The 20033-nt window shown below is 56.2% G+C and overlaps 3 protein-coding genes across 4 annotated transcripts; 1 reads left to right on the forward strand and 2 right to left on the reverse strand.

Annotated features, from left to right (window-relative positions):
- Nucleotides 1-171: 171 nt before the first annotated feature.
- On the forward strand, nucleotides 172-9772 carry ESS2 (ess-2 splicing factor homolog). Of its 2 annotated transcripts, XM_043558102.1 has the most exons (10): nucleotides 172-367; nucleotides 1145-1313; nucleotides 1401-1502; nucleotides 3661-3830; nucleotides 4180-4297; nucleotides 4600-4733; nucleotides 5451-5553; nucleotides 6522-6631; nucleotides 8604-8719; nucleotides 9225-9772. In XM_043558102.1, the coding sequence occupies exons 1-10, from the start codon at nucleotides 236-238 to the stop codon at nucleotides 9502-9504; spliced, it is 1434 nt and encodes a 477-aa protein (XP_043414037.1). In that variant the 5' UTR covers nucleotides 172-235; the 3' UTR covers nucleotides 9505-9772. The 2 variants fall into 2 exon arrangements, with proteins under 2 accessions (XP_043414037.1, XP_043414036.1); XM_043558101.1 differs by lacking the exon at nucleotides 6522-6631 and having other exon boundaries at nucleotides 182-367.
- A 1762-nt stretch (nucleotides 9773-11534) lies between these two features.
- TSSK2 (testis specific serine kinase 2) lies at nucleotides 11535-12870 on the reverse strand. Its single transcript, XM_043558111.1, has one exon. It carries the CDS (start codon nucleotides 12740-12742, stop codon nucleotides 11654-11656), a length of 1089 nt encoding a protein of 362 aa, XP_043414046.1. The 5' UTR covers nucleotides 12743-12870; the 3' UTR covers nucleotides 11535-11653.
- A 4381-nt stretch (nucleotides 12871-17251) lies between these two features.
- On the reverse strand, nucleotides 17252-19080 carry TSSK1B (testis specific serine kinase 1B). The gene has a single exon (XM_043558110.1). The coding sequence runs from the start codon at nucleotides 18563-18565 to the stop codon at nucleotides 17456-17458; it is 1110 nt and encodes a 369-aa protein (XP_043414045.1). The 5' UTR covers nucleotides 18566-19080; the 3' UTR covers nucleotides 17252-17455.
- Between the last annotated feature and the right edge of the window lie 953 nt (nucleotides 19081-20033).

Here is a 20033-nt window from a genome sequence, read left to right on the forward strand (position 1 = left end):
TCTGGTGCCCATAGTCCAGATTCGGAGGACCACAGCGGGGAGGGGCAAAGACTACAACTCCCATAAGGCCCAGGGATTATAATGGCGTCACCACGGAGCGCGGGCTGGTCTTCAAAATGCGCAGCTCTTCCGTTGGTGGGTTGTTGCAAACGCCTGCGCAGCTGGCGCAGTTCCGCCCCCGCCGTCTCCGGACCCTGTTACGTGCCTGTGCCGCCCGAGCGGCCCTGGGATAGCGATGGAGACGCCCGGCGCATCAACCCGGGCCCTGCTGCTCCCTGCCGCGTCCGGGCCCCGGAGGAAGCGCGCGGCAGGGGAGTCGCTTGCGACGAGCAAGCAACGGGTCCTGGACGAAGAAGAGTACATCGAGGTAAGACCTCGATGAAGACGCTAGCGAATTCTAGGTCCCTTCCCCGCCTCGCGCTCTTCTCGGGCCCCTCCTCTCGGGTCGTGGCAGTCTCGTCCCCTCGCGGAGGTGGAGCAACTTGAGTCCGTGCTTTTGGGGTGTGGGCAGTTGGAGAGCCAAATAAGAACAGTGCAGAGTGAGGTGTCTTGATGGGGGAGGCACTAGTAGTGTTGTTAGAGGAGAGTGGGGGCGGTTTATTAAAGTAGGAATGTGGAAGGATGGTAGCAGAGAGGATTTGCTAACAGAGCTGTTTGTTTTTGGGAAGCCTCTGGGACAGACAGGCAGGTGGCATTAGTGGACAGCTAGGTGCACAGACGTGCAGCCAGGAGCAAGGTCTGGCTGGAGGTACAGATTTGGGAATCTCAACCAGTGCTGCTGGTGGGGGTGACAGGCTGAAGTCATCCAGGTAAAGGGTTCAGATTGGAAATAGGATGTTACAGGTGGAATGAAGGTGGCAACACCCACCTTGGTCCAGCTAGTGTGGAGGTGGAGCCAATAAAGGAGAATGAGAGTGACCAGTGAGGGAAGAGAGAAGGGTTTCATAGAAATCAGGTGAACGTTTAGTAATGTTAGGTGTTGCATTAGATCGTAAGGGATGCTCATCGTCATTGGAAAGTGCAGGTAACCTCAGAAGATCATTGGGTTGGACAGAGGTTGGGGGCATCAGCAAGGACCTTAGCATGTACATTGGTAGATGGAGAGGCAGGTGTGAACTATGACTTTTATTCTGACTTCTGACAGGGCCTCCAGACAGTCATCCAGAGGGACTTCTTTCCTGATGTAGAAAAGCTGCAGGCCCAGAAAGAGTACCTGGAGGCTGAGGAGAATGGAGACCTGGAGCGGATGCGTCAGATTGCCATCAAGTTTGGCTCTGCTCTGGGCAAGATGTCTCGAGAGCCCCCACCGCCCTGTAAGAGCAACAGTGGGTGCCTGAGAGGGGAACTCCTCCTGAGCGGATGCCTTGGACTGGCTCTAATCCCTACCCCCTTCCTTCTAGATGTGACTCCAGCCACATTTGAAACCCCTGATGTGCACACAGGCACCGGAATGGTGGGCAACAAGCCCCGGGGCCGGGGCCGAGGCCTGGAAGATGGCGATGGTGAGTGAGCGGTTGGGTTTGTCTAGAGTTTTATCCTATGTGGCCCTGAGGAGCTGGTTCAGAGGCAGATCACATCTTGTCCCTGAGGGCTCTGTTTGCTTACATGGCAACCCATGGCGCCAAAGAGCACTGGTCTAGGAGACAGAAGATCTGGGTCCAGCTCCCAAACACAGGGCAGTTCTCTGAGCCTCTGGTCCTCCTCTGTGGAATGGAAATCTTGCCACCTCTCTCACCAGCCTGCTCACTGTGTGCCAGCCCAGTGGGCTTCATGGGCCTTGGAGGGCCCCTTTTCTGCTGTCTCCTTACAGTGCCTCAGGGCCTCTGCACTTGTGTCTTCAGAGTTAGTCTCTTCCCCTGGATAGCTGCACATCTCACACCTTCTCTCCCCTCAGGTCTCTGCTCAGATGTTACCCGTTCAGGGAAACCTTTCCTGACCACTCCCCCCCCCCCCCCCCCCCTCCGCCACAACGTGAAGTTACATCACCTTTCATGCATGCTGCCTTCCTGCTTGGCTTTGTTTTCTCACTGCAGGACATGGCACCTAAAAAGGCATTTCTCTACGTATTGCTTCTTCTCTCCACAAGAGCTTCTTTGTCTCACCTCTGTGTGTATACTTTGCATCCAGAACAGTACACGGTGTGTTGTGGGAATAGAACAAATGAAAGAGTTGTCTTCCTCAGTGCATGTATTGGGGATCGTGACATGTTCCAACTTTATGAGGGATTTTTTTCTAGGAAAGAGCATTTTGAGTCCTGTTGGACATGACTATACTACGTGCTACAGGACTTTCTCATGATCAGTTGATTATTTTGTTCTTAGTAGAACATCAGTGCTCAGACAGATAAGATGCTGTTCTCTACCAGGTTCTAGTGTGCAGTGCGTTGTGTGTCTACACGGACAAAATATTTTCTGCTTCAAAATCCAGCTCTTTGTGGGGCCCTGGGTGGCTCAGTCAGTTATGTATCCAACTTGGACTCAGGTCATGATCTCTCAGTTTGTGAGTTCAAGCCCCACATTGGGCTCTGTGCTGACAGTTTGGAGCCTGGAACCTGCTTCGGATTCTGTGTCTCCCTCTCTCTCTGCCCCTCCCCTGCTCGTGTTCTGTCTTTCTCTCTCTCAAAAAAATAAATAAAATGTTAAAAAAAAATTTTTTTTTAAGTCTACTTCTTTGTGCCCTTACCATGGTTTGTCATGTTGTGTCCTTGGAGTTTGATTCTCTACTGCAACGTGGCAGATGCATCACAGGCAATTTGCAGATTCCTTTTCTTTAAATACGCGTTGTCAGTATATCTAAGAATCATTTCAGTGACCTAAGTGATAGGTACCATCATCATTCACATTCACAGGTAAGGAGGCCGAGACTCAGGAAAGGAGGTCTCAGGGCTTGTTGGTGGTGGAATGGGGTTTGAGTTCTCTTTCTGCCTCTGGGTCTTGAGCTTTTAGCCACTGTACTTTGTTCAGTCTAGGAGTCTGTGTGTGGTCAGGACTCAGCAGAATGGGAGACAAAGCTCTCCACCTAATGGGCCTGCTGAAGTGTGTACCACTGTGCGCAGTGCGATGGGACCTCAGTAGGGGTGCCCCTTTCTACAGCGGTGGGAGGGGCGGCTGGAGTCGCGGCCCAGTGCCTGTGAGGCCCCATCTAGAGTACTGGATCATACGGGGTCCCTGCCATCAAAGCCTGCTAGCAGGTTAGGGGGCTTAGGTGACAAACCATCCACCTGTAGCACAGATACCAGGAAGGGAGGAGCAGGCAGGGTAAGAAAACCCAGGGATGGAGAGAGAGCTTGGGGCTCTGAAGGTGGATCCTACAGGATCAGCACAATTTTGGCAAGGCAGGACCTGACTGATCACCTGCCTTTTCTGTAGCCCCTGGATGTCACTCTTCTGGTCTGAGTCAAACATAACATTTCACCTGACATCCAGCAGTTGAGGAGAGCCCCTGAGTGCTCCCTGGGCAGTTGGCAGGGAGAGAGGGGGGTTGATTCTGCCCCTAGGAGGGGAATTGTCTGATGGTGTGGGCTCTGATCAACAGACCCGCAACCAGGGTGAGGGTTCCATCTCTGCTTATGAGGTAGCCTGGTTCCTGAGATCTTGTGACTGCAAAGCAGTGTTGATGCTGTTTGTGATTCTGTGTCATCCCACCTATGCTCCTGAGCAGGAGAGGCTGGAGAGGAGGAGGAGAAGGAGCCCCTGCCCAGCCTGGATGTCTTCCTGAGCCGGTATACAAGTGAGGACAATGCCTCCTTCCAGGAGATCATGGAGGTGGCCAAGGAGAAGAGCCGGGCACGCCACACATGGCTCTACCAGGCCGAGGAGGAGTTTGAGAAGGTGTCTTTGTTTTTTTGTTTTTTTTTCAACGTTTATTTATTTTTGGGACAGAGAGAGACAGAGCATGAACGGGGGAGGGGCAGAGAGAGAGGGAGACACAGAATCGGAAACAGGCTCCAGGCTCTGAGCCATCAGCCCAGAACCTGACGCGGGGCTCGAACTCCCGGACCGCGAGATCGTGACCTGGCTGAAGTCGGACGCTTAACCGACTGCGCCACCCAGGCGCCCCTGAGAAGGTGTCTTTGGGTACAGGGGCACAGGCATCCTCTGTCAGGATGGAGGGAGTCCTGGGGCCAGGGGCACAGTGCCTGGGCACCTCTCTGACCCTCACTTTTCCCCTGTGATGCAGAGGCAGAAAGATAATCTTGCACTTCCGTCGGCAGAGCACCAAGCCATTGAGAGCAGCCAGGCCGGTGTGGAGACCTGGAAGTACAAGGCCAAAAACTCCCTGATGTACTACCCAGAGGGTGAGCAGGCAGGGCTGGCAGGTGGCATGGCGTGGGACAGTGTGTTTGGATCTGGCCCTAGGGCGTGTGTGTGGGTCTTTGCTCCCTAGCATACTGGGCCTCGGAGGTGCCCTGGTCTGTCTCGGGGCAGAGGAGCCTGTGTGTTGTCAGTGAGAGAGTGAGGCCGTCCCCTGCTTTACTAGGCCCCGTGCTTCTGTTCACTGGGGAATGACTTAGTCTCTACCTCAAGCCTTGAGTGCAGGGCAGTAATGGGGACTCCCCACCCCCTCTGACACCGCTGCCATCTTGTCTCCACCTGCCAGGTGTCCCTGATGAAGAACAGCTGTTTAAGAAGCCAAGGCAGGTGGTGCATAAGAATACTCGCTTCCTCAGGGACCCCTTCAGCCAGGCCCTGAGCAGGTCCCAGCTGCAGCAGGCCGCCGCCCTCAATGCCCAGGTGAGTGGCAGGGGCTGGATGTGGGCACAACCTCTCTGATCTTGGCTGCCTTCATTAAATTAGTACCGTTCTTGGGTTTGGCAGAGACTAGCAGCGTGGGAGTATTTGGAGCTCCTGTGCGGCAGGGTCCTGAGCCTTTTCTCGACTGTATGGGCTTCTACTGGGGCCAGAGATGTTTGGTGGGTCAGTTCTGCCCCTTGTCCCTGGAGGACAAGGACATGAGAGAAGAGACGTTGCTGGGAGCCAGTCCAGTCTGGCCAGACCCACACCTCTGTACCAGGCAGGGCAGGGGTAGGTGGGGTGTGCAGGCTGGGGCGCAGTGAGGCTTGGTGGGGCAGACAACAGGGGTTTCTGGGCCTGGGTGTCATGGTGCAGTGGTGACTCCAGGAGAGGGAGAGGCAGGAAGTGAGGAGACTGTTTTGTAAGCTTCTATAGGTACCTGTGGGAAAGAGGTCAGAGCACATGTGTGCCAGTGGTCAGTGTAGTTTCCTGGGGGGGTCCAAGTCGGTAGTCCCCGAAAGCAGCTTTTGTGGAGTCTGGCCTGAGGCCAGAAGGAGGGGAAGCTTCTCTTCTGATACCTGCTCTGACAGGTCCTCAAAATCTTTGCAGGGGCCAGGGTCCTTCTCTCTCCAGCTGTTCCTGTGCATTTGCCCTTCAGCTAGCTGGCAGGAGCAGGCTTGGCTCCCCCTTAACACTGGTCTGTCTTGTTTGTTCCAGCACAAACAGGGCAAGGTGGGCCCTGATGGCAAAGAACTGATCCCCCAGGATTCCCCCCGAGTGGGCGGATTTGGATTTGTTGCAACCCCCTCTCCTGCCCCTGGTGAGTAGTAGACCCTCTGTCAAGCTGGCCCCCTGATAGGACTGCCTGTGGGGAGGTGGGCTGCTCAGTTGGCTCTTGGCACCCTTGACATTTCCCCATGTCTGCCCTGTGCCTCATATGACTCAGAGACCCAGTGTCCCACCTGTGCAATGACAGGGCTGAATGGGGCTATGGGCGGGCTGGATTCTTAGGGAGACCTGATTTGAGATGTGTGAGTCCCAGCCCATTCAGCCTGGCAGTCTTCGTGACTTGCCCTGAGCTTAGCAGGACAGACTGGTTTTGCTGGGGACCAGGGGTGTCGGGGCTCTACTGGACAGACTGGCTGCGGCAAGCATGCTTAAGGGCACGGGGAGGCTGGGCAGGGGGAGGCTAAGTGTAGGGGCATAGGGAAGAAGCTCTGGGCTCCAGCCCTGCGTGACCTCACACAGGAGATTTATGAGACTTGGGGACAATCTCATGGTGCAGGTGGTGTCCTCCTGCTCTCCCGAGCATCGTCCTCTGTATTTTGGGCTGCTGGTTGCTGTGACATAGGCCAGGGTATATGGAGGCACTACAGGTTTGTGCAGGGTCCTGGGAGGTTTGGGTGCTCTGAAAGCCCCCAAGTGTCTCCCCACCTTGGGGTGGCATGCCATAGCAACTTCTAGGCGGCTCCCCTGGCCATGTGCTAGGATGGGGGCCTGGCTGACCCAGCCTGGCTTCTCTGGGGAGCCCCCTTCCCAGGCTAAGCTCCACAGCTGTAGGGGCCTGGGCTTGCCTTGGGCTCAAAGTAGCCTTGGCATTGTCATCTCAGAGGGCAGAGGTACCAGGTCCCAGAGTCCCAGGGAAGGAGAGTGGGCCAACTGCCAACCTTGGTGTATGTTAGCTGGGATGCTCATGGTGGGAGCTGGCTGTTGTAGGAGAGAGGGCCTGGCAGGACCCCCACCCAGATCCCCGGGCCTGAGGTAACTGTGGGCTCTCTCCATCCACAGGTGTGAACGAGTCACCGCTGATGACCTGGGGGGAGGTTGAAAACACTCCCTTGAGAGTGGAAGGATCTGAGACCCCCTATGTGGACAGGACACCAGGGCCAGCCTTCAAGGTGGGTCATGGTGAGGGGAACTCAGGTGCGACCCTGAGAGGGCATGTGGTCCTCTGAGAACTTGTAGCTCAATACACAGAGGATGAGCTAGCTCCCACTGGTCAGACTAGAGCCTACTGAAGGGCCAAGCCATGCTCCAGGCTGCATACTTGCACAGGTACTGCACTTCAGAATAGGACCAGAGCACTAAGGACAGGTGTGGTTGGACGGAGGGATTCGGGTGTGAGGTCAGGGCACCAAAGCCATGGCCCTTTGAGTCTGCAGGCCTGTGGACCAGGGAGGGCCCCAGAACCCCAGTGTTCTGTGGGATGTGGTTTGTGTCTTCAGGGGGTTGCGTGTTTACAGAGAGAGGACTCTGGTTACAGGACAGCATGAATCAGGAGGCACTTGTTATTTAGAAGTTGTCAGAGTGGGGGAGTTATGAGGCCTGGAGCAGGTAGGGAAGGGAAGCTAAGTGCCAGATGGTTTGTATAGATGGGATGGCCTAGGATGGTGTGGGGCCCCAGAGAGGTTTTGGGAGGGCAGCGTGCTCTGGTCTGCACAGTTTGTTGGGGAACCCGAGTGACATAGTTTAGAATGTGAAGGAAGAGAAGTCGCTGGAAGCTGGGAGCATGCTGTCCTGTTCTTGGGGTGCTGGGCCAACACTCCCAGGGTGAAGTGCTAGGAGATCACAGGAGGTGGAGGTCAGTGATGTTGCAGAGGGCAAAGGGTGTGGGGTTACATCACGTGCCTTGAAACCCCAAAGAGTCAGACACAGAATTTGGGATTAATGTAGGTCTGTTGCATGGGGAGCTGGGTCACACATGGTCTTGAACTGGCCGCTCTAAACACTTGCAGTGGTCAGTTTGAAGTGCAACAGAAAAAGAGGTCTCATTCACTATAGCAGCAGAAATTTAGAACGACTAGCAATAGTTAAGCTCTTGTAAAGAAACCACAGGCGAGTGCTGCAGACTTACGTAAGGAAAACTGCCGGAGCGTGCGGGCCCCACCGGGAGGCCTCCCTAGCATAGCTCCGCTCATTCTCCCCGTGAGAAGCAACGCATGTCTAGACAGAACGTGCGCAGAGGATTTTGGCCCCTTGGTTCTTAAACTTGCCTGGCACACAAGGATAAGCAAGGAAAACTGAAGAGAGGAATGACAGGGAGGAGCGTGTGCCAGCAGGTGTTAAGGCATGCCACAGGTACAGGTGTGTCACAAGTCTGCCCCTGGTCCTAGAGCCTATGGGGCAGTAGGGAAGAGATTCTGAACAAACCTTCGTCCAAATCAGAATTCAGGGTACACGAGAGACAACAGCTCAAATTGTGCTGAGTAGTAGAGTATGTGGAAATGAAGTTCTTGATACATAAGATGGAACGAGTTCCTGGAAGCAGAAATATTAAGTGTATAAGTCAATGTAAGACACTTAGAAGAAAATAATAGTATTTAATCTGATTTTAAGGTAGGAAGGGTTAGATCTTAAGGGAAGTGAGGTTTAGTTTATACTGTACGAAGTGATAAACTTAAATACAGCAAAAAAAAAAAAAGTAAGAGAAACTGAAAGCAAATAACTGAGAGGGAATTTTTATGGCATAGCTTAATATAACTGATGTGGGTAAAACACTAAATAATGAACAAGCACTTTAATAGAAAAAAAGAGACCAAGGATGCATCTCGGGAAGTTCTGCAAAGAAATACAGAAGGTCAATAGATGTTAAACAGAAAGCTGTTTACTCTGGTAGTCACAGAGAAGCCGATTCAAAAAGACCCCTTTCTTTCCTAAAAGACTGTCAGAGGTTCATAAGTTGGCAGTGCTGGCTTTTAGGGGTCCGTGAGGACAGGCAGGTGGGCAGTTCAGGCAAGCTTTTTGGGGGGCTTTTAGGAAGGTGGCAGTGGGTTGTGAGGATCATGGGGGCCATGAAAAGAGGCAGGTGCCCCACCAGCAAAGGACTGCCTGACTCGGTGGCAGGCTACCCACAGACTTGCTGTCATGTAGATCTTGGAGCCGGGCCGCAGGGAACGGCTGGGGCTGAAGATGGCCAACGAGGCTGCAGCCAAGAACCGGGCCAAGAAGCAGGAAGCCTTGAGGAGAGTGACGGAGAACCTGGCCAGGTGAGGCGTGGCTGACCTGTGTGGGTGGGGGTCTCTCCCTGCTCCCACATGGCCCCACCCCCTGCATATGGATGCACAGTGTGCAGGGCAGGCCCAGGCGTTCTGTAGTGGGTCCTATAGCAGCTCCTCTGGTCCAGGGCATGGCCTGTTTGAACCAGGATGCAGGGCCCCTCTCCGTCTTTTCCTTCTTCAGCCTCCTTGGCACAACCCTTAGAGACACCTTTGGGCCCCTCGTCCCGCTATGAGCTCCTGTCAGCGCTTTGGAAACAGGTGTATCATTCTCCTTGGAGAGAGTTGAGGTCCATCCCAGCCCCACAGCCAAGGGCAGCACTACCACTGAACCTTAAGTTTGACTACACTGCTGTGTGCCAGGCCACCTGGTATCCTCAGCCTGTAATGACCATGCATCTCCCATGTATCTTCCTGTGGGGCCATGGGAGGCCCTGCTGCGGTGGTGCCCACATGGGCCTAATGGTGCCTCATTCACCCACTTCTTCCATCCCAGCCTCACCCCCAAAGGCCTGAGCCCAGCCATGTCTCCAGCCCTGCAGCGCCTCGTGAGCAGGACAGCCAGCAAGTACACAGACCGGGCCCTGCGGGCCAGCTACACCCCATCTCCAGCACGCTCAACCCACCTCAAGACCCCAGCTGGTGGGCCCCAGACCCCCACGAGCACTCCGGCTCCTGGCTCTACAGCACGCACCCCCCTCAACCAAGATCCAGCCTCCATCACGGACAATCTGCTACAACTCCCTGCCCGGCGCAAAGCCTCAGACTTCTTCTAGGGCCAGGCCCGGGTCGGGCCTGTGGAAGCTTTGTGGAGCCTGCAGGGCAGCTGCCCACTCAGCAGAGGACTCCGGCCTTCTGGGGACCCAGGCCCGGGCCAGAAATGGTGACTGTCCCAGGAGCCACAGAAGAGATGCCATGCCTCAGCCAGACTGGTACAAAACTTGGCCCTCACAGCCCTTGGGGTGCATCCCACGGTCTTGTTCGTACTCTTTTCTATCAACCGCCTGTTTTTATTTAGCTGTCATTAAAGAGCACCTAGCACCATCTGGCAGGCTTTTGTGTCCGGCCTGCTCTGCACGGCCCTTAGGCGGCCCTCGTGCCTACAGCACGGTCTCAGGACTGCAGGCCTTTCTGGAAGGAAGCTTCTGGGTGAGGTGACCCTTGGAAGACCAGGGTGTCTGGCCTTTCTTGCCACTACCTACATTTCTTTCTGTGGCACCCCCGAGTCTTGGAACCTGCCCTCTGGGCTGAGCTCACAGCACATTGGGCCCTGCCCCCCAAGTTCTTTCCCTCTGAGGGAAGTAGGGAATCCTTGAAAGTTTCCATGCCCCTCATGTTCTGCTGGGGCTCTGGGTCCAGGTCTCCAGCCTCCCCAGCCAGGCCCAGCCCTTGTGGTTTGCAGGTGACAGTGCTGCACAGGTCCTACGTGTCAGACAGCCCCTCACGTGAGGCACCTTCCCAGTGGCCTCAGCGTCACCTCCAAGTACCTGGTCTCCAGCTCAGATGGGGCAGGGCTGTCTCTGTCTTCCTGCCCTTCCGTCTCCCAGTGCTCTAGGCGCTGCCTTCCATACACTGCTGAGTCACTAGCAGGAGCCGTGGGTAACAGTAACCTGGGTCACCGTGTCAAAAGCAGTGGGGCCAGGTCCCATGCAGACCCCATAGCACCATGTGCACTACAGGCCACACTTGCCCATGACCCAGAGGGCTTTGGTGCCCAGGCCTCCTAGGGCTGCTTCACAGGGAGAGGGGGGACCCAAGCTGGCTCCCAGATGGGTCTCTTCGGGCCTCAGGTAGGGTCAGGTTGTGCCCTTCTAGGGGTTTGCACTGCCCGAGAAAGACAGCCTGGAATCTACTCAGACCAGTCTTTCTCTTCTTGAGTGTGCCCAGCCCTGCACTGGCCGTTGTCTTGGGTTGTCCCGCATGGGTTCTGGCTGCCTCCATGAGTGCCATGTTCCCTGAAGGCTGGCGTGGGCTTGTTGCTTGCCTGGGCACCCACCAGCCTGTGCTCCTCAATTCCTGTCAGCTCCCAGGGGGCTGAACCCCAGCCAAGCCTTGCAACTCACCAGGGGGGTGGGTGGGACTGAACTCAGCAGGTGGATCCAGGACTGCCGGGAGGGGGGGGAGTCAGAAAAGTGTGGCCTTTGGTGCTTTTCCCCCACAGGGAAGGGTGGGCATGGGACAGAAAAGCATAGAGGCAGAAGTCTGAGTGGGATGTGAGTGAGATACAGAGGGAGATGCTGTCCAGGCAAGGCCACCTAAGGCCAAGCGCTGGCCCCCTTGAGCACTGGCTGGTGTGTGGGGTGGACGGGATGGGGTGGAGAGGGTGTGGGTGAGAGGTCTGGGCTGGGGCTATTCCAGCAGATGAAAGGGCACTCGAAGGGCTGAGGTCACTGGTCTCAATCACAGCCATGGAGGGAGCAGAGTACATGGAGAAAGGGGCTGTCTGAAGGAGCAGGATGGGGTCAGGGTCAGGTGGACCGTGCTGTGCTTGAGCAGGAGAGACACGAGCAGCTGGCCAGCCTGGGAGGCGCTGGGCCCCGGGGCAGGTCAGAGGGAGACAGTGAGGACCTGGGAGTGGATTGCAGCTGAGGTCTTCTTGCCCACAGGGCCTCGCTGTAAGTCTGCTTGTGCACCCCTGTGCTGGAGACCCCCACGCCACAGGGAGGGTGGTTGCCTGAGTCCTAGAGAAAAAGACTCCTCAGGGGCCACTCTTGATGCATGTATACACTTTGTGGTTTATTTGGTGGTCAGTAATTAATGTTTTTGCTACTAAGTGGAAGAAAGCTAATAGAACATAATCAAAATAGTGGTTTAATTGACAGATTTTATTTGTTCCTTGCACCTGTGCCTTCTTCAGCTCCTACCTGCCTATTTAGTTTATGTGGGTGCACACCATGCACCACGCCCCCCGGGCCCTTAGCAACGCTAGGTGCTTGCTTTCCCCACCTCGGCTCCGGTGACATGATGATCTTTTGCCTGGGAGGTCTCAGCCAGCCTGTCCTCCACCCTGTCCTCATTCTCAGGCACCACCAGCAGCCGGTGCTGGGTTTTGGCCCCCAGCTTGTGGTCAGGCAGGTGTTCGGGCTGGTGCTCGGGGCGAGAGGCTGGCCGGGTGTCCAGTTTGCACTGGGTCCGGTACTTGCCCTCACCCTCCCTCTTGAAAGAGGCAGAAGACATGGCTTTGGGCTTGGGGGGCTGCAGCCATGAGTGGCTGAGAATCTCGTCAATGTGCAGTCGCCGGTTGACGTCCGGCTGCAGGATTCGGTAGATGAGGTCCTTGCACTCACCCGTCAGGTTCTTGGAGCGGGGGAAGTCCACACGGTGCTCCTTCTGGATGCGCAGCATCTTCTTGATGTCAGAGTCATTGTAGGGCATGGAGCCACAGACCATGATGTAGAGGATCACGCCCAGGCTCCAGATGTCATACACCTTGGGCTGGTAGGGGATGCCCTGCAGCACCTCAGGCGCTGCATAAGCCGTCGACCCACAGAAGGTCTTGCTGAGGATGATGCGGCCACTACCGTCCCGCGGGCAGCGCTTGGAGAAGCCAAAGTCAGAGAGCTTGATGTTGAAGTCCTTGTCGAGGAGGAGGTTCTCGCACTTGAGATCTCTGTGGACAACGTCCAGATCGTGGCAGTACTTGACAGCCGAGGAGAGCTGGCGGAACATCTTACGAGCCACGTCCTCGTGCAGCGCTCCCCGACACTTGATGAACTCAAGGAGGTCGCCCTGGACCCCGAGCTCCATGACGATGTAGATGCGGCCATCAGAGGTCTCAAAGATTTCGTACGTCTTGATGATGGAGCGGTGGTTGACGGTTGCCAGGATGTCCATCTCCCGAGGAAGGAATCTCTCCACAAAGTCGGTGGGTGTCTTCTTGCGGTCGATGATCTTGACCGCCACGTTGAACTTGAGGCGCTCAGAGTAGGCAGATTTGACTTTTGCATATGAGCCCTTACCAAGATTGATGCCCACGATGTAACCTTTCTTCCTTAGGACCGCGGCATCGTCCATGGTGCCAGGTGTGGCTGGCGCCGCTGCGCTCTACATCCCCTCCCCACGTGGGCCAGCGGGCATTGTCCTCATTTACACTGTGAGGAGCTGTCTGGCTAGGCTGAGCCTGGACTTAGAGGGGTGTAATGCTCAGCATTGTCTCTGCGTGACTTCAGCATGTGAAGTCATAAAGCCAGGCTGCCGGGAGTGGGGACTGAGTTGGGTGAAAACGGGGCCCCTGGAACCCTGGAAGCCAGGCTGGCCCAGCAGGAAGGAAGTCAGTACCCAGGACTGCGGTAACCCTCCCTGCTCCTCCTCTTCGCTGTGGCTTCCTTGTCATGAGTCAGGCCCAAGGGAGGGCTGCCCAGGCGAAGCCGGAGTGCCAACCCCATGCCCATTTCCTTCTCCTGGCTGTGGGGACCGACACTGCATTGGTCCATGTCTCACTAGGGCTGATTTCCTGCAGCTTTTTGGGGGTATGAAAAAACCTTCTCTAGGGCTGGTATCTTTGGAATCGGTGGCACCTGGGAGGGATGGCCCTGGTCTGGCCAGGCTGGCTGCTGTTCCTAGCCTTATGAATGAGAGCAGCTCCTGTTTTGGGTAGAAGGCTGGGGAGAAGAGTGCTATTGTGGCAGGCAGGGCCTGTGTGGGCAGGAAGGCAGGCAGAGCTCTGGGCCCCAGACTGACAAATGCATGTTCCGAGGGCTGGGGCGTGCATGGAGGATGGGCTGGGCCTTGGTCAGGTAGAGGAGGTGATGAGGCATCCAGGCAGGGAAGAGCATGGGAGAGGTGAGGGCTTGTTCTGAGAATGGCTGAGTCCCACAGTCTGGAGTGCGGTGGAGGAGAAGGGAAGTGGCCGCTTTGCCCTGAGTGGTGGGCAGTCATTGCAGGGCCTGGGGCCGGAAGAGCCATGACCCAAGTCACATTTCAAGATGGTCCTTGGCAGAGTGCATAGAGAATGGGCTTCAGGGTAAGTGGAAGCCAGTGCCTTTGACCAGACAAGAGGAGGATGGACCAGGGTGGCCCTGTGGGGACTGGGTGCCAGAGAGAGACAAAGAGTCTGGTGCACTGGTCAGTGCATGGGCAGGGCCTTGGGTGGAGCTTTGCTGCTGGGGGTCCTGATAAGAGTAGGCACCTGGATGAGGAGGGGATCCTGAATTTGTGAGGAGTGGGCATGATGTGGGCTGGTGCAACCCTGATGTAGCACCGTTTGCATCTCTAGAGCTGTTTTTTGCACCTGAAAGCAACATGAAAACCCTTTTGTTTTTGCTTTGGGAACTGGGGCATCCTATGTGTGTCTCCTTGGGTAGTTTGGAAGCCCTGCTGCTTATCTGTTCTCCATCACAGGCATCCCGTGCCCACACATAACTCGCTGCCAGGGTGGGTGTGCCACGTGCTCATGTTCAGGGGGGTGGGAGAGGAGGCCTGCCTCTATGTGGGTGGTTGGAGGGGAGGTGATGAAGGAGCCAGTGTGCAGCTGATCTACAGGGCCCTGCCAAGTTGATGAGGGGTAGGACGTGCCAGGCAATGTGCCACCTTGGCCGGAGCACAGCCGTGTGGACATACCTGGGGCACGTGGGGAGCTCCCTGCATCTGGAGGTTCGTGTGGAAGATCTCAGGGGCAGGGTAGCCAGAGTCCAGATGCCAGCTAGGAGTGACTGCCTTCCAGCTGCCATGGCTTCCCTGAGGCCTGCTCCCAGCTCTTGGGAGCTCCTGTTACAGTAGCTTTAGCTTGATGCCTGCTTCCTCCTGGGACGTCTTTGGTCACTCCTTTGCGTCCCAGAAGGGGTTGGCTATGAGGATTTGCAGGCCAGGACCCAGGAGTGTGACAGTCTCCCCTGCCTTTCTCCTGCACTCCCAAATGTGCTATCTTGGGGGTACCCCCTGCATGTCTGCCTTTTTGGCTGACTACCAACCCACCCACTTTTCCTTGTTTTGTGGATCCTGCTCCCTCACACTCTGCCCTTGCCTGGGACAGTGTGACCTCTGCAGTTCTTGGGGACGTGGTGGAGGAGGCACAAGCTGAGCTGCCGTGACGGCGAGCAGATGGCATCACCCAGCACATGCACATGGAGGCAGGCATGGGAAGGGAATGGGAAGTGCTAGATCGGACCTGGGGCCTCCAGGGGTACTCCCAGCCTCCTGCAGCCCTGCACATGTGAGACCTGCAGACTCTGGGTAGGCCACTTCCCTCTGAGTTTCAGTTTCCTCTGTTTCTCCACTCACCCCATTGGCACTTGAGGGTTGGTTCCGGATGCTGGAGTTCGCTGATGAAGCAGGCCCATGCTTTCCTGAAGTACAGAGGACAGGGAGCTTCAGTGTCACATGAACAGCGCGAGTGCCCGGTGGTGGCTGTGCCATGACACGGGAACATGGGGCTGTGAGGAAGAAACTGGGGCTGGATTTGGGGAGGCTGGGAGGGCTGAGGTCTGAGGAGCTGGTCACATGGAGGAGGACAAGGACCTGCTAGAGAATGTGATAGTTTGAAGGGACACAGGGTGGTGGGGGTGTGCAGAGGCAGGAGGGAGCGCTGCAGACCATGGAGGCCATGGTGAAGGTCTTGATCGTAAAGCCTTGGGGAGGGTCACTGATGGGGTCTGAGCCAGGGCTGACCCCAGTGAGTTGAGCAGCTCACAGGTGTGGCCCCCTGGGAAGGGGTGGGCTTCAGTCACCTGGGCTGCCACTCTGTGCTGTGTGATTTCAGGTAGTTGCCCACCTTCTCTGAGCTGTCTCCCCACCTGTAAAGCATACAGTAGATGCTCCTTCCTGGGGCCTCTCCTGCCCAGGCTTGCCTTGTGGCTGGGCTGTAGTCAGTTGCTCCCAGGCCCTCTTGCTGCATATCGTCCACTGCCTCCATGTGGCCACAGATGACCAAGCAGAGGAGGTCCATGAGCCACTCCTCAGGATGTCCCCACTCCAGCCAGCCCCATGTGCTCTGGAATTTTACTCCACCACCAGATGAGCTGTATGACTCTGGGTTCCTAGAGCCTCTGGGAAAAATTGGGTGGTTCCTCTGGTATTACCCAGGGCCTGTTCTGTGCCTGTACCTTGGCACTCACAGGCCTGCCCCAGAAGAGTTTATAGTGGAGCTGCCAAGTCCAGAAAGCTTTGTGGAGGCCACAGCCCCTCGGCTGATCCTGGAGACATGGGCAAAGTCTTCAGGGATGCATCCACAAGCATGATGACGGCATGTGTGTGTTGGGGGTGTGAGTATGGGGGGTGGGGGTGCTGGGAGGCCAAGAGGAGCCAGACCTGGGATGCCAAGGCCAAGCACTGAGATCCTTCCTGAGGGCAGTGGGATCCAGACTGTGTGCAGGAGGCGGCTGTAGCCACTGGAGAAGTGACAGGGCAGGTAGAGGTAGCTGAGCTGTGTGTTCCCATACACAGGAGCATGGAGATAGGAAGACAGAATGTGTGAAGGTGGCTGGGGGGTGGGGGGGCCAAGAGGAGAGATGGAGAGGATGTGGGGAGGGGTACAGAGAGAGCAGGGCCAGGGCACTCACAGGACCTCACTTCTCCCGAGGCTTGGGGTTAGGGTCTTTCCAGGACAATGACATGGGCAGGGGAGGGGTAAGTCTGAAGGCTCTTGTCCTCTTGATGTGTCAAACCTGCAGATCCACACGAGGTTGTCCAGAGTGAGTGCGGAACAGGCAGGGAAAGGGGCTGCCGTGGCTGAAGTGAGAAGAGCCTGAGAATGACATGGGTGGGCCTCACAGGACAGAGTAGCCAGTGGTGCTAAACGCTGGCCTCCTCTCTCTACGGGACACCTATGGCCATAGGGGACAGGACTGCATTGTGAGCACACTTGTCCTCTCTCCTCACCAATGTCTGCTTCTCCACTCTGGCATAGATCATCAACCCTGGGGGCAGGCTGGGGACTAGAAGGGAAAGAGAGGTAGTCAAGGCCATACAGTGACTGTGGGACAGGCAGGCTGGGTGGCACTGGGCCATCCAGTGCCCCACCCCCACCACTTCCTCTGGGCAGGGAGAATGACCAGGGGCAGATGACTCAGGGCAGGTCCAGAACTGGGTGCTGGTTGGCCATGGCTAGTAGACAGAGCAGAAGAAACGAGTTGCCTAGCAGGGTGGGGAGCTCAAGAGGGGTTGAGAGGCTGGTTCACCTGCTCCCTGCAGGGCACTTCCCCACCGGCAGCCTTCAGGAGGCAGTGGCACTGGGGTGCTGAGGGCCCGGACCCTCAGCCCCAACTGCAGACGGAGCCCTCTGCCTCCCGCTCCTCTGCTGCAGGCAGCCACCTTGCCCTTCGCTATCCTGTCCTCTCTGTGCCCCTTCCCCTTCCTCAGCACCGTGCTCATGGCCTCCCTCTTGAAGCAGCATCTTCCTAGCTCAGCTCTTTGCTCTGGTCCAGAGCCTGAGGTCACAGTTGGGGTTGGGCACACTGGGATTTATTTTCCCAAACTGGAGGTGAAGTGCAGTGTGATCTGAGAGTGGGGAGCTGGCGGGGGTGGGGTGGGGGGAGTGCAGGATCCTTTCCCTGGATGACTGCAGTCAGCTGGGGCAAAGACGTCCACTTTGGAGTCTGCACTAATATTTATTGCTTTTTTAGCCATGTGGGTTACCAAGTTCAAAGGAAAGGAGAAGGAACTGATGAAAATAGTGGCTCATCCAGGACAGTTTTCCTTCTTTGGCTTGTCCCTTGGCTTCTTTGGAGCTCAGGCTCAAAGCCATGAGCTCTGCATCATTCCCTGCCAGTCCCCTGGGCCGAGAGAGGCTCGCTAGGTGTGTGTCTCTGGAGGCCGTGAGGGAACCCCCTCCTCTGTTTCCCTGCTTTGCAGCTCGCCATTAAGGCCCGTGGGATCTGACTGCCTTGACACCCGCATTTGCATCGTCTCATCAGGTTTTGACTCGGACTGTATCTCAGGCCGTGTCTCGGACCGTGCTTCCTCCTGGAGCTCCAGCTTGGTGGCTGGGGTATCAGGAGTATCAGGGGTCCACGAGGGCTCAGCACCCCGGGAGCTCTCCCCCTCCTCGTTGATGACTCCAGAGGACAGGCCCTGTGCCTTGGGCTGCACCCAGCAGTGGCTGAGGATCTCCTCGATGTGCAGCCGCCGGTTGATGTCTGGCTGTAGCAGGTGGTAGATGAGGTCTTTGCACTCACCCGTCAGGTTCTTGGAGCGGGGGAAGTTGATGCGGTGCTCCTTCTGGATGCGCAGCATCTTCTTGATGTTGGAGTCATCGTAGGGCATGGAGCCACAGACCATGATGTAGAGGATCACACCCAGACTCCAGATGTCACACACCTTGGGCTGGTAGGGGATGCCCTGCAGCACCTCGGGTGCTGCATAAGCTGCTGACCCGCAGAAAGTCTTGCTTAGCATCAGTCGGCCACTGTCATCCCTTGGGCAGCGCTTGGAGAAGCCAAAGTCAGAGAGCTTGATGTTGAAGTCCTTGTCGAGGAGAATGTTCTCACACTTGAGATCTCGGTGGACAATGTCCAAGTCATGGCAGTACTTGATGGCTGAGGAGAGCTGGTGGAACTTCTTGCGAGCATCATCCTCGTGCAGGGCTCCCCGGGTTCTGATGAACCCGAGGAGGTCGCCCTGGACCCCGAGCTCCATGATGATGTAGATGCGGCCATCAGAGGTCTCAAAGATCTCGTAGGTCCTGATAATGGAGCGGTGGTTTAGCGTGGCCTGAATCTCAATTTCCCGGGGAAGGAATTTCTCCAAGAAGTCCGTGGGGACTTTCTTGCGGTCGATGATCTTGACCGCCACGTTGAACTTCAGGCGCTCAGAGTAAGCAGACTTGACTTTTGCGTACGAGCCCTCTCCCAAATTTATCCCCAGGATGTAGCCTCGTCGCTTGAGGATGGCAGCGTCATCCATGGTGCCGGGAGCGCCCAGTGCCTCTGAGGCTGCCCTCTACATCCCTGCGGGACATGGGCCAGTGGCGTCCTTATTTACACTGTGGACAGAGAGTCCTCTGGGCTGGCTGGGCCTGCTGTTCCTGCCTCCTAGAGGCCAAGACTCTGGGGTGGAATGTTGAGCATCGTCTCCCAGGTGATTTCAGTGGGTGAAGTCATAAAGGAGGAGTGCTCTGGAGGAATGAGGCTCTGGCCTGAGCCACTTGGACTTGGAACCCTGGAAGACCAGCCAGTGGGCTGAAACAGACCAATGGCCAGTGAAGAGTGGCCTTGCACTTGGCTGGGACCCGAGATACAAGACGGCTGTGGGGAACACATCAGTGTGCTGGTGCTTCCAAATCAGGAGCCAGACCTGCTTGTGGGGCTGATTATTGCCACATGAGGCATCCCAGGGAATCCAGGGCAAATGGTCCTATTAGTCTGCGTCCCAGAAGGAAAACTAAAGACATACTCAAGTTAAGGGCAGTTTGAAGAGTTTATAAATTCATCTTTCTTGCAAAGGTGGGAACTGAGTGTAGGGTAACCCAAGGGTAGTAACAGACACCTGGAAGGGAAGGTGGGTCACTGGAACCTGGGAAGAGTGTAGAGGACCACCTTGAGAGAGGCAGTGACCTCAGGTGGAAGCTGCAGTGACCCCACAGGGAGGGAGCTAGGAAAAAATATCCCTGATCTCTTTTCCCTCCCTTCAGCTCTGGAGGTCCTTGGTGGTGTCTACACAGGAAATCTGCAGGCCATGTATCTGGGCCAAGGGTAGAGGTGGATCAGGATGGGCAAAAACTCCTGTGCAGTGACTGCAATTTCAGAGGCCAGGGTTTTGCCTTCTCCCTGCATAAGTTCCCTGTCCTACTCTCTTCATCTGAACCTTTGCTGGCCTGCTTCTCCAACAGTGGCTCTGCAGGGGAACAACTGGCTGGGATATCTTCTCTTAGCTGTGAGTTGCCTCTCTGGGGTCTGCCTAGCTTGTAACCCTGGCTGGGCTCCCATGGCACATTAAAAGCTATGCCTGAATCCCTCTGAGTGCAGCAGCTGCTTCTGGGAATGGTCCATGAGGACAATGCAAGCAGCCAGGGCAGTGTTGGACAGGGACCACTGCTTCTGCCAGCATGGGGGCCCCTCTGCTGTGACAGGCTCTTTGTCTAGCACCTGCTACAGGCTATAGCCCAAGAGAGCAGGAGCAGGCAGGTCTGGCCTAGCTTTGGGTTTAACCTTGGTCATATCCACTCAGAGGGAGTGGGTACCTCTCTCACTGAGTGACTCTGAGTGTCATAGGCTGGAATCCTGGGACATTCAGGAGGATCATGCCTTGAAAGAGCTTGAGAGGACTGCTCCTGGGGAGTAAGTTGGTGGGGCTGGAGGTGGGCCAGGCTAAAATGGGTCCCCCTTTTTTCTGCTCCCATCTTCACCCTCTTCCCCAGCCCTGACACCCTGTG

Source organism: Prionailurus bengalensis, chromosome D3, assembly GCF_016509475.1.
Source record: "Prionailurus bengalensis isolate Pbe53 chromosome D3, Fcat_Pben_1.1_paternal_pri, whole genome shotgun sequence".
In the NCBI taxonomy this organism is placed as follows: Eukaryota; Metazoa; Chordata; class Mammalia; order Carnivora; family Felidae; genus Prionailurus; species Prionailurus bengalensis.